The sequence below is a fragment of the Dipodomys spectabilis genome, unplaced genomic scaffold (genome assembly GCF_019054845.1).
Source record: "Dipodomys spectabilis isolate Male_0828 unplaced genomic scaffold, ASM1905484v1 ptg000019l, whole genome shotgun sequence".
Lineage (NCBI taxonomy): Eukaryota > Metazoa > Chordata > Mammalia > Rodentia > Heteromyidae > Dipodomys > Dipodomys spectabilis.
In genome coordinates, this window is record NW_024870696.1 from 18,555,841 (window position 1) to 18,568,346 (window position 12,506).

Genomic DNA, 12,506 nt, shown 5'->3' on the forward strand with positions numbered 1-12,506 from the left:
TCTATGTTTTTATCATTCACAGATATGACACCTATTTTAATTATAAAGAATAATATTGGGCTGGGAAGGTGGCTCAGTGGTAGAGTGCTTGCCTTGTATGCATGAGGCCCTGGGTTCGATTCCTCAGCAACACATAAGCAGAAAAAGCCAGAAGTAGCACTATGGCTCAAGTGGTAGAGCGCTAGCTTGAGCTGAAGAGCTCAGGGATAGTGCTCAGGCCCAGAGTTCAGGCCCTACAATTGACAATAAATAAATAAATAAAAATAAATTTTAAAAAGCATATTGAGCGAAATCATATATGATTTCTAATATATCTAATATCTGAACTTCTTGAACAGTAAGAATTACAATTCCACCAATTCAACCTAATATAAATACTGAACGCGTAGACAAAAGGAAATCTGATGAAAATTATTTTTAAAAAGTTCAAATGTAATTTGAAAAATGTTCAAATTTGCATGTGACATTACTTGTAACACATGATGAAATCTTCAGGATATACCCAGGTGCCAACCACCTGCATCTCCATCCCATCATGATTACTGCCAACCTGGTTTAATGTGTCATCATCTGTGAAAGGGAATACTATTTGATCTCCCTAATGGTCTTACTCATTCTTATCTAAACAACATCATCATCTTCTAAAAATCTAGACTCTTCCACTCAAAATCCTTCAAGGGTTCCTACCTTCAATGCTTTTAGTGAGCATTCTAACATCTATTCTTACTATTCTTATTTCTTTCAATTCAGGCACACTGTTCCTTAACCTACCAAACCTGAACTGGTCTCAGAGCCTTTGGCAGTTTCCATTTTGTTCAAGCAGTTGCCTTTGCTTGGAAGGTTTTTTCCAGTCATCTCTATGAGTTATCCTGTGTCTCATTCATTTCTTCTTTTCTTTAAAAAATACCTTTAGCACTCATTTTCTGAGTAAGGGCTACCAAACTAATAACAATCATAACCTTTCTCCCCCCAAAAATTTATTTATTATTGTTTTTCTATAGATTTTATTTCCCACAATTATTTATCACCTTCTAAGATATTAAATTACTTATTATGTTGTTTATTGTCTCTCTTCTTCTGCAAAAATGTACGTGTGGGTCTGTTTAGGAGACAAATTTAGATTTATGCCATGGGTAAGAAGAACTCCTAATATATTCCGGACATACAAGAACTATTATCAGTAAATTAGTTTCAAATATTTTAAAAGTATGCTTTCTAACCTAATACCAAAACTTCATATTTTCAATTTAAATTCAGTTAAAGCATTTTTAAGTCATATATATGATATGTGCTAGTGTATATGAAGACATTTGGCACATGTGGGAAGGAAATAGAATAAGACTCAAACTTTTTCATATCCCTTAGATAAAGGAAAGCATTGCATTGGCTAAACAGGCTTTTCTTGCTCTGTCCTAAATAATCTTTAAACAGATGGCAAAGCAAAATACCAAGTCTGCTGTCATGGAAACCACTATTATAGCAGCCCATTCTGGAGCCCCCATCTAGAAGATAAATGTTTGTCACCCGATTGTTACAGTCGGGACCTGCCACCTTTCACCCTAAATTATACTAGAAGGTATAGCAGGCTCTACATCTTTGAATGAGGAAAAAGGGCGAGATTACTTCATATACTTCACCTTAAACACAGTAAGATAGGAGTTGAATACTCTTGTGTTATTCTGTATTAAAGCTATACCTTTAACATACATAAATAAGTTCAAGATCTTACTTTAATATTGCAAGCCTGCTCCATCAATCTCCTGGCATTCTCCTCTGCCCTGTACCTCTTTGGAAGTTGAACTCTGAAAAACTTCAAAGCACCTTCAAAATCAGCCTGCAGAAGATCTTCCTTTGAAGTCTGCAAAACAATCACCAATAACCATCAGTACATTTTGGCCTGCATTCAGAACAAATACATTACAAACATAAATTCTATTTTCCTGAATATACTTTTATAGCTAAGATCTAATTAGTTTCAAAAATGTTTAGAAGGTATTTATAATATTCCTAATATTTAAAACATATTTCTATAATCTAAAAAGAATTATTTTCGATTCTAGAAAGAATCGAAAAGTTAATTAGCACACTGGCATTTAATTTATACTACCTGAAAATTATCACGGCGGATCTTGCAAAATTTACCAAATTATGGCTCTGAGAAAAAAAACAAGGCCTACAGGAAAAGAAAAAGATACAGTTCTCAGCCTGGCACAATGGCTCAAGCCTGTATTTCTAGCTACTTGAGAGGAAAAGATTGAGGGATTGTAGTTCAAGGTCAGTCTGGGTATAAAAGTTCACAAGAATCCATTTCAACCAATGGCTGGGTGCAGCAGCTCATCTGTTATTCCCAGAAACACTAGGAAAATCACAGCCCAGGCCAGCCTAGGCATAAAGTGAAATTCTACCTCAAGAAGTAGATCATCTATCTAGAAAACTTGATGACTTAAGTTCAATCCCTAGTACCACTATCACCAGAGAGAGAGAGAGAGAGAGAGAATAGACTTAAACTAATTTCTGACTTTTGCTTGATTATCATTTTAAGGGTTATAACAAATTTAACTGAATAAAACATATAATCAAAGCCCAGCAGAGTTACATGGGAAGAGAGCTTTTCAACCAAGAACAGAAATAGCTGTGAAAAAAAATAAAAAAATTGACCCAACATCTTAATGAATGCTTATGAAAAGTAAATGAAGCAAACAATTTAACTATTAAAACAATTTAACTTTTAAAAATCAAAACCACTATTTGCAAAATACATTTCCTTGATAAATAACAACCATATGGAAATAAGTGCATAGAAACAAAAAGATGAAAAGTACAAAGCAAAATGTTTACCTGAGTAGTGGGAGAGTAGAACAATAAATATTCTAAGAAGTATAAACAAAATTTGGCAAGTACCCTGATATATAATATAGATTTAGGAAGAATAGGCACAAAGCAATCAAATGAATTACAGTAGATTCATGGAATCTTTAGGTACACTGACTCCAAGGAGACTAATTACTGTTGAAGAAAACTCACACATTCTCAGATTTCAGTACTGTACTATGGATGCTTGATTTGTTTTTCTTATAATACCACCCAATGTCTGCTGAAAACATGCTGCCTTCCAACAAACCAGAAAATTCCTCTTTACCACTGAAGCACCTGAACTTTTACTATGCTTTTTGGGCATCATTTATATTCTGGAAGGCAAATATAATTCTACTTTCATAGAATTAAGAACAGGGAAATACTCAGTGGATCACAGAATAATTTACATACAACTGATGATACACACAGGACTGACCAAAAGCTTCTCTGTATCAAATGAGCTGCATAATAAACACATGAAAATATAGTTTCTGTTTCCTGAATTTTATTTATTATTTTTTTACCTCAACCAGACCCATGTGTAAATAGATTTGCAAATGAAGTGAGCTTAATATGTTTTAAAATTGTTTCTTAATTGTCAAAAACATCACTAACTTGAAAAGTATGGCCTCTAGAAATTACAGAACTATGCACTAGTTCAAAATGTTACTTTATTTAGATTTCAATGTAAAGCTGTTAATACTAAAGATGGCATTTAAAAAAATAGGAAATCAGAAAATTTCTGATTACAATAAGTTCTTAATTCTTGTCATCATCACCCTGGTCCAAGCCATTGTCATTACTTAGATTGAGCCATGACAGTAACTGCTGAATTGGTATCCTTGCTTCTGCCCTTGCTCTCTGAATGTACTGTACTTGTCTTCTTCTTTTTTTCTTTTTCTTTTTGTCAGTCATGGGGCTTGAACTCAGGGCCTGGGTACTGTCAATGAGCTATTTTGCTCAAGGCTAGTGCTCTCCACTTTGAGCCACAGCTCCCCTTCTGGTTTTCAGGTGGTTAGTTGGAGATGAGTCTCAGGGACTTTTTGCCTGGGCTGGCTTCAAACTGCAATCCTAAGATCTCCGTCTCCTGAGCACCTAGAATTATAAGCATGAGACACCAGTACCTGTCCCAGAAACTGTCTTAGATCACCTCACCCTTCCGTATAAAGTCCTCCAATGGTCCCCAGCTTGCTCAGAGTAAAACCCAAAATTCTTCCCAGTACTCCCATGGCCTTCTATGACCTAAGATCCTTGAGATCCCTCCAATTTCCCTTCCAACAACCTCTCCTCCTTTAACTCATTCCTAACTGAAGGTTAGTAACCTTGATGTTTTCTGTCTTCTCAGGAATCTTTACAGGGATAGCAACCTTTTTATGATCCAGACTTCAGTTCAAATGTAGAATGTGAGGGAGGCCTTTTTTAAGAACTTAAATTATTCCCCCCAGATTATCACCCAACACAGAAGCCATGAAAACCAAAATCCAAAAACTTCAGTGTATCTCAGATTTATTTCTTCACTAATAAATGTATATAAAAAACTCCTATAATATTAATAGTATAAATAATATTTATATTAAATATTATTAGTATAATATATTAGATATTATTACAATAAGTAATATTTAACATTTAATATAAATATTATTGATACTTATATAAATATATAAATGCTGGAGAGAATGTTTAGCATGCTAACAACTCACCTTACTTTAGCTGGATGCAGCAGCTACTGGAAACAATAAAAGTTTGAAGGAAGCTCTCTAATTGGAATAGCAACTGCTGAATCACTGGGAAAGTATCCAACTACCAGACATACCACATGCCTCACCTTCCTTTTCCACATGAAGTGCCAGTTCTAATGGTTATCAGTCTGTTAACTGTTTGGAAAATTCAAGATGGGCTGCTTATCAAGTTTATCAGGACATAATATTAGCCTTCACTCCCCCAATTTACTGTCCTTACTGCCAAGGCATTCCAATTTCAAAGGCCTCTGAGAGCACTTCAATTTTCAGGGCATCACTTCAAGTTACTTAGAAAGGTTGTAGTGGTTGGGAATCTCTTGCCTGGAGGCTGAAACTTGATTATCTAATTTTAAAATTCTTCCTAAGGCTTGATTTCAAGCCCAACCTTTGAGCTTACACAAAAGCAGAAAGGTTGTAATCAGCAATGAAACCTCAGGCACCCTCACACACTGGAACTCTATTGTAGTCAAGTTTGGCCATATATACAGACATACTACTTGGAAGAGATTACACTTTCTGAAGAAGTGCTAAACAGTTCTCCCCAATAGGGTGACACTGAAGTCACCTCTGTCCAGATACAGACGTTGTTGTTGTTGGTGCTCCTGATTACATGGCTGCCCAACTCAAGCAGATCATCAAGCAGGGAAGCCCAGGTATACAAAGTATGGAAACTGTATCTTATTTAGTTCTGTAACTAGTTCAACATCTAGATAGTATTCAAGCAAGGCTATAAAGATTGGAATAAATTCACTCCAATTTCAACTCTAGTTAACACATAGTGTTATGTAAGTTTTCCCATTTTTAATGGAAACATTGTCAATCTCAAGTGTTCAAGAATCAAGTAAGTTAAAATAGACAACTGAATTCTGTGAATGCCAAATATTAAGGATGATAGCTTGGTAAACTGCTTCTATGTTGCTGAATTATGCTTAAATACTGATATTTTTAATGTTAACAATGTTCTGATGTCACTGACATTTAATTCCATAAGGAAGGCAGTCTAAATGATAAGAATTCACATTCTTTTCAAAGAATCCCATATAACAAATTTCATTTTAAACAAGCAAACAAAAAAGAACACCAGTAAGAAAAAGTCATGGTATTTTAGAAGATAGGATGAAGTCCTACTTTGATTCTGGTGGGCTTTTCCCTCTAATTTTCTATCTTTTAGAAACTTCCATAATCACTCAGTATCACCTCAAAAACCTTTTTAATGCTATAAGCAGATTATAAGCTTATAATGATAACTCTCAATTTTCTGACAACTGTATCTGAAAGGTTTTCTCTCTATGAAGAAAAGATGAACAGTTCTTGCTCTGCCAATATTTGGAAGAATGCTTCACTAAGAACTCACCAAAAAGCAGTTTTGTGTTATTTTGCTCTACATTTTTTTTACTTATTTTTATTGGTACTAGACATTGAACTCAAGGCCTTACTCATGTTCAGCCTATGTCCTGCTAATAATCTACCTCACAACCATTTTAAAAGGAATATGTTCTTTTAAAATCATAATTTAAAATCATAATCATATACATATATGGGTATATCTATATGGAGAGTTCACATATGATTTTCCAGATTATGTATTTATGCTCCCCAAAAGAAAAGTATTTTTTGAAAAACCTAAGATATAAGTCTTATCATTGATACTCAGCTAACTTTCACATTAGTTTGTCTTTTTTCCTATATTCTTATACACATACTTTATAAAAACATCTTACTAACATTTAAAAAAAAATTGAATCACTGGGAAATTTGTTAAATGCTTTATAAATGACAAATATTATTATAACACTATTAGTCCAAAACATTAGCAATGTTTTCTATGACAAGAAAATGTATTTTCACCCAGAGTTACCAGTCCTCACACGGATTATAAGGATTATAATTTAACTGTTATAATGAAGTTCATAACTGCACAAATACTTTCTCTGATTATTAAGACAGGCTGAGAATATAATTTTGTGCTTATAACACTCAAGATTGAAAACTGTGTCCTTAAACTGGGCATGGTTGCTCACACTTACAATACTAGACACTCAAGAGGATGAGATAGGAAAGAGCCTAGTTTGAGGCCAGTTTCAGGGATTGGGGCGGGGGTTAGGATCATGAGACCCTCTTCTCAACCAACAGCTGGGCACAATAGTGCATGCCTGTCATCCCCCTATATGGGAGGCTGAGATCAAGATTCTTTTATTTATTTTTTTTCCTTTTTGTACTAGGGATTGAACTCAGAGCTTTGCATATATTGGGAATGTGCTCTATTACCTAAGCCACACTCCCCAGCTCTATCATCTTATAAATAAGAACTATTAAGGGATAATTACAAATTAGTCTCTATCAACATCTATCTTTTGATCCCCAAATGTTCTGACAAATCTTTTTTTTGCGGGGGGAGGTTGGTCATGGGGCTTAGACTCTGGGCCTGGGTGCTGACCCAAAACTCTTCAGCTCAAGGCAAGTACTCTACCACTTGGGCCACAGTGCCACTTCCAGTTTTCTGATAGTTATTTGGAGATAAGAGTCTCACGGAATTTCCTGCTTGCACTGGCTTTGAACCATGATCCTCAGATCTCAGCCTCCTGAGTAGCTAGGAATACAGGCTGAGCCACTGGCGTCTGGCTTTGACAAATCATTTTAAAAGATATAAAACATGTTTACTAATTACTTTCTCAAAGGTAACATGGTTTATTCCTTTATTTGAAGGGAATTATATAAGGAGATTACAAAATTTAAAAAATTTAAACAAGTCTCTCCTTTCAAGGAGGTAAGAAGAAATATTCAGAGAGAAAAGTAATATTAAGTATCCTCTACGTTTGTCATGGTAAAGTTGACTGGTACATTATAATAGACACCAGAATAAATTTAGTCCATAAATTTATAAAGGCTCTGCTTCAAGCATTATCAAATAGTATGAAGCCCAAATTTCTACAGAGAAAGTTAAGAAGGTGATTTTGGACTTATTTTAATATACAAATGGTTTTGGAATTTTAAGGGGAATTAGAAATACATATAATAAGCCCTATATTGGGAATTTTAACTTCTTTTAAAAGTTGTAATCTCTCTTCAATGGGCAATCTTTCTAGCTGTTAGTAACATAGATCAAAAGAATAGACCTACTTTCCTTCTGTTATTTCACCTCTGCTTAAAATTAATGTTCTTGAAAAATCCACAAATTAAAAATAGGATATAATGTGATAGCTTAAGAAGTTAATCAAAATGAAACCTTACAAAGGCCAATAAAAGTTAGCTGGAACATCTATTGGATATATTAATATATATATATATATATATACATATATATATATATATATATATATATGCATATGTCAACCCTACTTTTCCTGGATGTCCTTGAGACTCATTGTGGAAAGTACCTAAAGTATCAGTACTGAAACTAATTTTAATATGTAATTATCTGCTAATAGCTTCTTGTGTCATATGGTAGCAAAAGGAAAAAATCCACAAAACAAAGAGGAGAGCATGACTGTGAACAGAGAAAAACCTTTTCTTCCTTTTCCAAAGTTCACACATTTTAGGAGTAAGCACTCTTGTCATGTGACACTAACACCATTTCCAAAGTGTTTTCCCACTGAAAAATTCAGTGCAAAGGTTTATCACATTTTAAAGTGACTTTTTTTTTTTTTTAAAGAAGCAGGGTAAGTAGAAATAGTTCTAACAGCTAAGTGTTAGCTCTAAACTTCTCAGTAGTTTTAGATGACAAATCTTTCCTTAAGGGTCTCTAATAAAAAATAAATTCTTGGGGTTGGGAAGGTGGCTCAGTGGTAGAGCTCTTGCCTTGCATGCATGAGGCCCTGGATTCCATTCCTCAGCAACACGTAAGCAGAAAAAAAAAAAAAGCCGGAAGTGGCGCTGTGGCTCAAGTGGTAGAGCACTAGCCTTGAGCTGAAGAGCTGAGGGACAGTGCCCAGGCCCAGAGTTTAGGCCCTACGACCGGACCCAAAAAATAAAAATAAAAAAAATTAAATAAATTCTTTTAGGGGATCATGTGAAAGAAAATGTAAATGTGATTCTTTTTTTCCCCTTCACTATTTTTAATTCAAATGGCCTTTTCTTCCTGTTATAGTGTTCAATAGGATTTTTCTTTACTTAAAATGCCTTTTTGGAGGCCTAAGGGTCATTTGGAAGAATAGTCTTTAGAAAAGGGAGACTACTTAGTTGATATCTAAGATGTTTTCTTCTCCTGCTTTGGTATTTTAATTTCATCAAAGAAACATGTTTGGTGAGTTGCCCATGGAATTGATACCTTGTATTAATATATACTACAAAGTACTGTACTTGATTTGTTAAGGGGAAACAGTTCTTACTGGCAAGTTGCAAAAGTTCTAAATATGCAGCCTCTGTTCAGTCAGTGGTCTCTTTCCAAGTAGGAATAACAGAGGCCTTATGTTCTAGTGGATTGATGGTACCTCTGTGAATCAGGGAATAATAAAGCAAGCTCAGAGTTCAAATCTGAAAATCTGCCTTGACAAACTGTTATTATTATTTTGGTTTTTAAAACTTGTCTTGTAATTTAAAAACTGAATAGGATTTTTAAAATAAAGAAGTATATTCATATGTTAAATGTGTTTGTGTTAAAAATATGATCTAAAAGAAGCCAAGTGTCAGTAGCTCATGCCTGTAATCCTCATTACTCAGGAGGCTGGGATCAGAGAACCACAGTTTGAAGCCAGCCCAGACAGGAAAGTCTGTGAGACTCGTATCTCCACTAAATTACAAAAAATCCAGAAGTGCAGCTGTTGCTCAAGTGGTAGAACATTAGCCTTGAGCACAAAAGCTCAGGAACAGTGACCGGGTTCAAACCAGAACCAGCAAAAAAAAAATAAAATTTGATTTAAGAGTCACAGAGACATGTCTTCTACATCCATGCATATCCTCTTGACTGGAAACGGAAAGGTAATAATACTACATTCAAGGAGATTCCTCTTAGGACCACTTGTTCAGATTAGACATTGCACATTATTAGCCAGTCCAATAACACAAGGTAAACAACTGTACTTCTTTCTACCTGGTATATGCCCAACTTGGAGCAATAACTCACTGGACAGTAGAGTAGATCCCAATCAACTATCATATTGCTATTTTAAGGGCATGTGATTTCTCAAAATACAGAGTACCCTGAGTCTATCAATCATCTTTTAAGTATAACTGTGTATAACAATTAGAGATTTCTAAATGGCCTCATAGAACAATTCAACATATGGTTTGTACATGTAATGTAAATGACGTTATTACCTACTCTGTGAATATTAGAAAGTTCAAAACAACATGAGGGATACATTATCTTACATGTCTAAAGAGCAATCACACAGACTTGTACAACTACAACATACAGATATATATGGCCTCCCCAAGGGCTCAAGCTTGTGAACCCAACTCCTTGTGGATTTCATTGCTAATTTAATTTTTTTTCTAGTTAGAAGCAATTTGAACTCATCCCAATGCCAATTTGAGTATTCTTAGTTATCAATTTGTGCATTCCTCCAAAACACTGAGAATGTAAATGTCAAGAAGATACTACTGTACAAGATGATTGAAAAGATACCAGTAGATGCTCTGAGCCACAAAGTTAAGTGGTGTTGAAGCCATGGAAATATATTACACTAAATCAGATTCCTCAGCAATATAAATACTATGTTGAACTCTATTTTAGTAGAGTCAAAATTCTTGAGCTTCTAAAGAACCAAAAAAATCCTTTCTAATAGAACTGTGACTCTTCAATTTTCTCCTTTATTAATTACAAATATGATTTAGAGAAGCATGATTTTTGTCCAGGCATTAAAACATACACATTATGTTTTTTTAAATTCTTAGTTAAATAAAAAAAAAACTATTTCTTAAAAATGTCTCCCTGTAACTGTATGCTATTACATACTGTAGCCACTGCATCTAGCTTTATCTTGAAATGATAAACAGACTTTCTTAAGGGTGGGAAATTCCTTCCATACATGGCTAACTTACATGTCTGTCATGGTTATTCAGAAGAGAATTATTCAGAAGAGATTACATTAGCATGCAAATGAATACATAAAGATGGCATTAGTTATAAAGATGACTATAAACAGAAATGAACTATAGTGGAGGAAGATGTGTGAGAGATAAGTTAAATTCAGTCAAGTAAATGCTGTACTATGAGTCTAAGAGAATCGTGAGGAAACAATGTGGAAAGGTATTTTTTTAAAAACAAAATCCTACTCTATAAAACAGAGAATGTCAAATTGTTTTTTTAACCTATTACCAAAAAATGGTACAGGGCTACTGTAGACCAATTATATCACAGAATAGTTGCTAGGTATAGTTCTCAAACCACTAACGAGAAACCTTGCCACAGTGATTGTGGGTATTCACTTTTAACCCTTTGTAGGAAATGAGGAAGGATGATTTTTCTCTTATTCAGGAAATCATGTAACAAGGGAGCCAGGCTTCCCAGACTTACAACACAGACCCAGCATCTTTGATCTGTTTTATAGATACATTGTTAAATCATTTCCAGTGAGAAATCTATGATTTCCTACCTAAGAATATTTAGGTAGTAACGTTCCGCCCCAATCTAATTGGCAAATTAAAGAGGGGAGGTTAGAAAGCAAGCCACACATAGTCTATAGAAGTGGCTATATTTGTTGTAAAATTTAACCCTTTGGAGACATAAATGACAGACTGTCTACATTAAGCACTTGGATATTCTGCTTTCTTGCTGAGTCTAGACAGCCAGAAAAAAAATTTTTTTCCCTCTGCCACAGAGATAATGTCACTAATGTGACTCTAGGCTTGAGAAAAGGGCCATAATTTTCTCCAGCCAATTAAGGAGTGGCATGGACTAGGCTCCAAGCAGCCGCACAGCAGTGGCCACTCAGTCCTTCCTTCTCCATAGAAAGGGGAGAAAGAGAAGAAAACAGATCACAAGCCTCCTCCAGGGCTACATTCTCACAGATTCTCTACAAATGAAGTTCAATGAAAAACATCTCACCGCCAGAAGTCGAGGTACAAACAGCCGATGCCCCATCCCCAGAAGTTCCAGCACTCGACATGCATACTCATTCACCAGCTTGCTCCTCTCGTCGTGCATGTCCTGGGACTTTTTGACAGGAGGTGTGAGCTTAGCAGCTGGGGCTGGGCAGGGCACCCCTTCTTCCATGAGCAATAAGTAGGTATCCAGAATGAGAAAACTGGATCTGTTATCCACAATCTTAACTGCGGTGGAGGGAAGCCAGGCTTACGTCTCCCCAGGAGGATGTACGAAACAGTCTGTGGTGGGAATTGTCAGCTAATGTCGCCACGAGAAAAACATTTTGACTAAATTATCCACTATGCAAGAGCCCTAAAGTCGGCTCAAAAAAAAAAAAATCAAATGCTGGTCTAAATAAAAAAGCAGCAAAAACATTCAAATGGCAAAAAAAGATAGAAGCCAAGAGTGATGCACCAGAGTTCAGATACATGTGTGAAAACAGACAACCATCTCAGAAGCATCTAGCATGTGAGCGTGTGTGCGTGTGTGTGCGTGTGCGTGTGTGTGTGTGTGTGTGTGTGTGTATGCGTGCAGGCAGCAGCAGTATCCAGGAAGACAGGGCAGTTGTGAAGCTGCAAGGAGAAAAGGATGAGCTCATTGCAATCCTTGATTCCTGACAAGCAGCCCTGCTGCTGCTGCTGCTGCTGCTGCTACTGCCGTGCTGCGTGCTGCCTCTTGCTGTGAATCAGTAATGAAGGGGTAAGAAAGGAAGGGGAGGGAAGAGGAGGAGGAGGTAGGTGAATGAGCATGCAGAGTGTGTCTCGGGGGAAAATGCTGTAATAAGAAGCCAATGGTGAGCCATTGGACAGATGCGCTTCCTCTTCCCAGTCCACCTTCAATCAGTGTTAGTCTGACAGCTCATGCTGTTGAATCCTAAACCC

General features: G+C 35.8%; 1 protein-coding gene across 6 annotated transcripts in view; it reads right to left on the reverse strand.

Moving 5' to 3' along the window:
* The window catches only part of Rabgap1l (RAB GTPase activating protein 1 like), a 466,677-nt gene that overhangs the window by 110,121 nt on the left and 344,050 nt on the right, over window positions 1-12,506 (reverse strand). For 5 of the 6 annotated variants that reach the window (XR_006146840.1, XM_042674520.1, XM_042674521.1 and 2 more), the window contains one exon: window positions 1,730-1,858. Coding sequence is in view for 5 of the 6 variants with exons in the window: in XM_042674520.1 (XP_042530454.1) it covers window positions 1,730-1,858 (129 nt within the window). In the remaining variant the exon portion in view is untranslated. Of the gene's footprint in view, window positions 1-1,729; window positions 1,859-11,586; window positions 11,755-12,506 lie in introns of those variants that run through there. The other variant, XM_042674523.1, reaches the window with a different exon arrangement.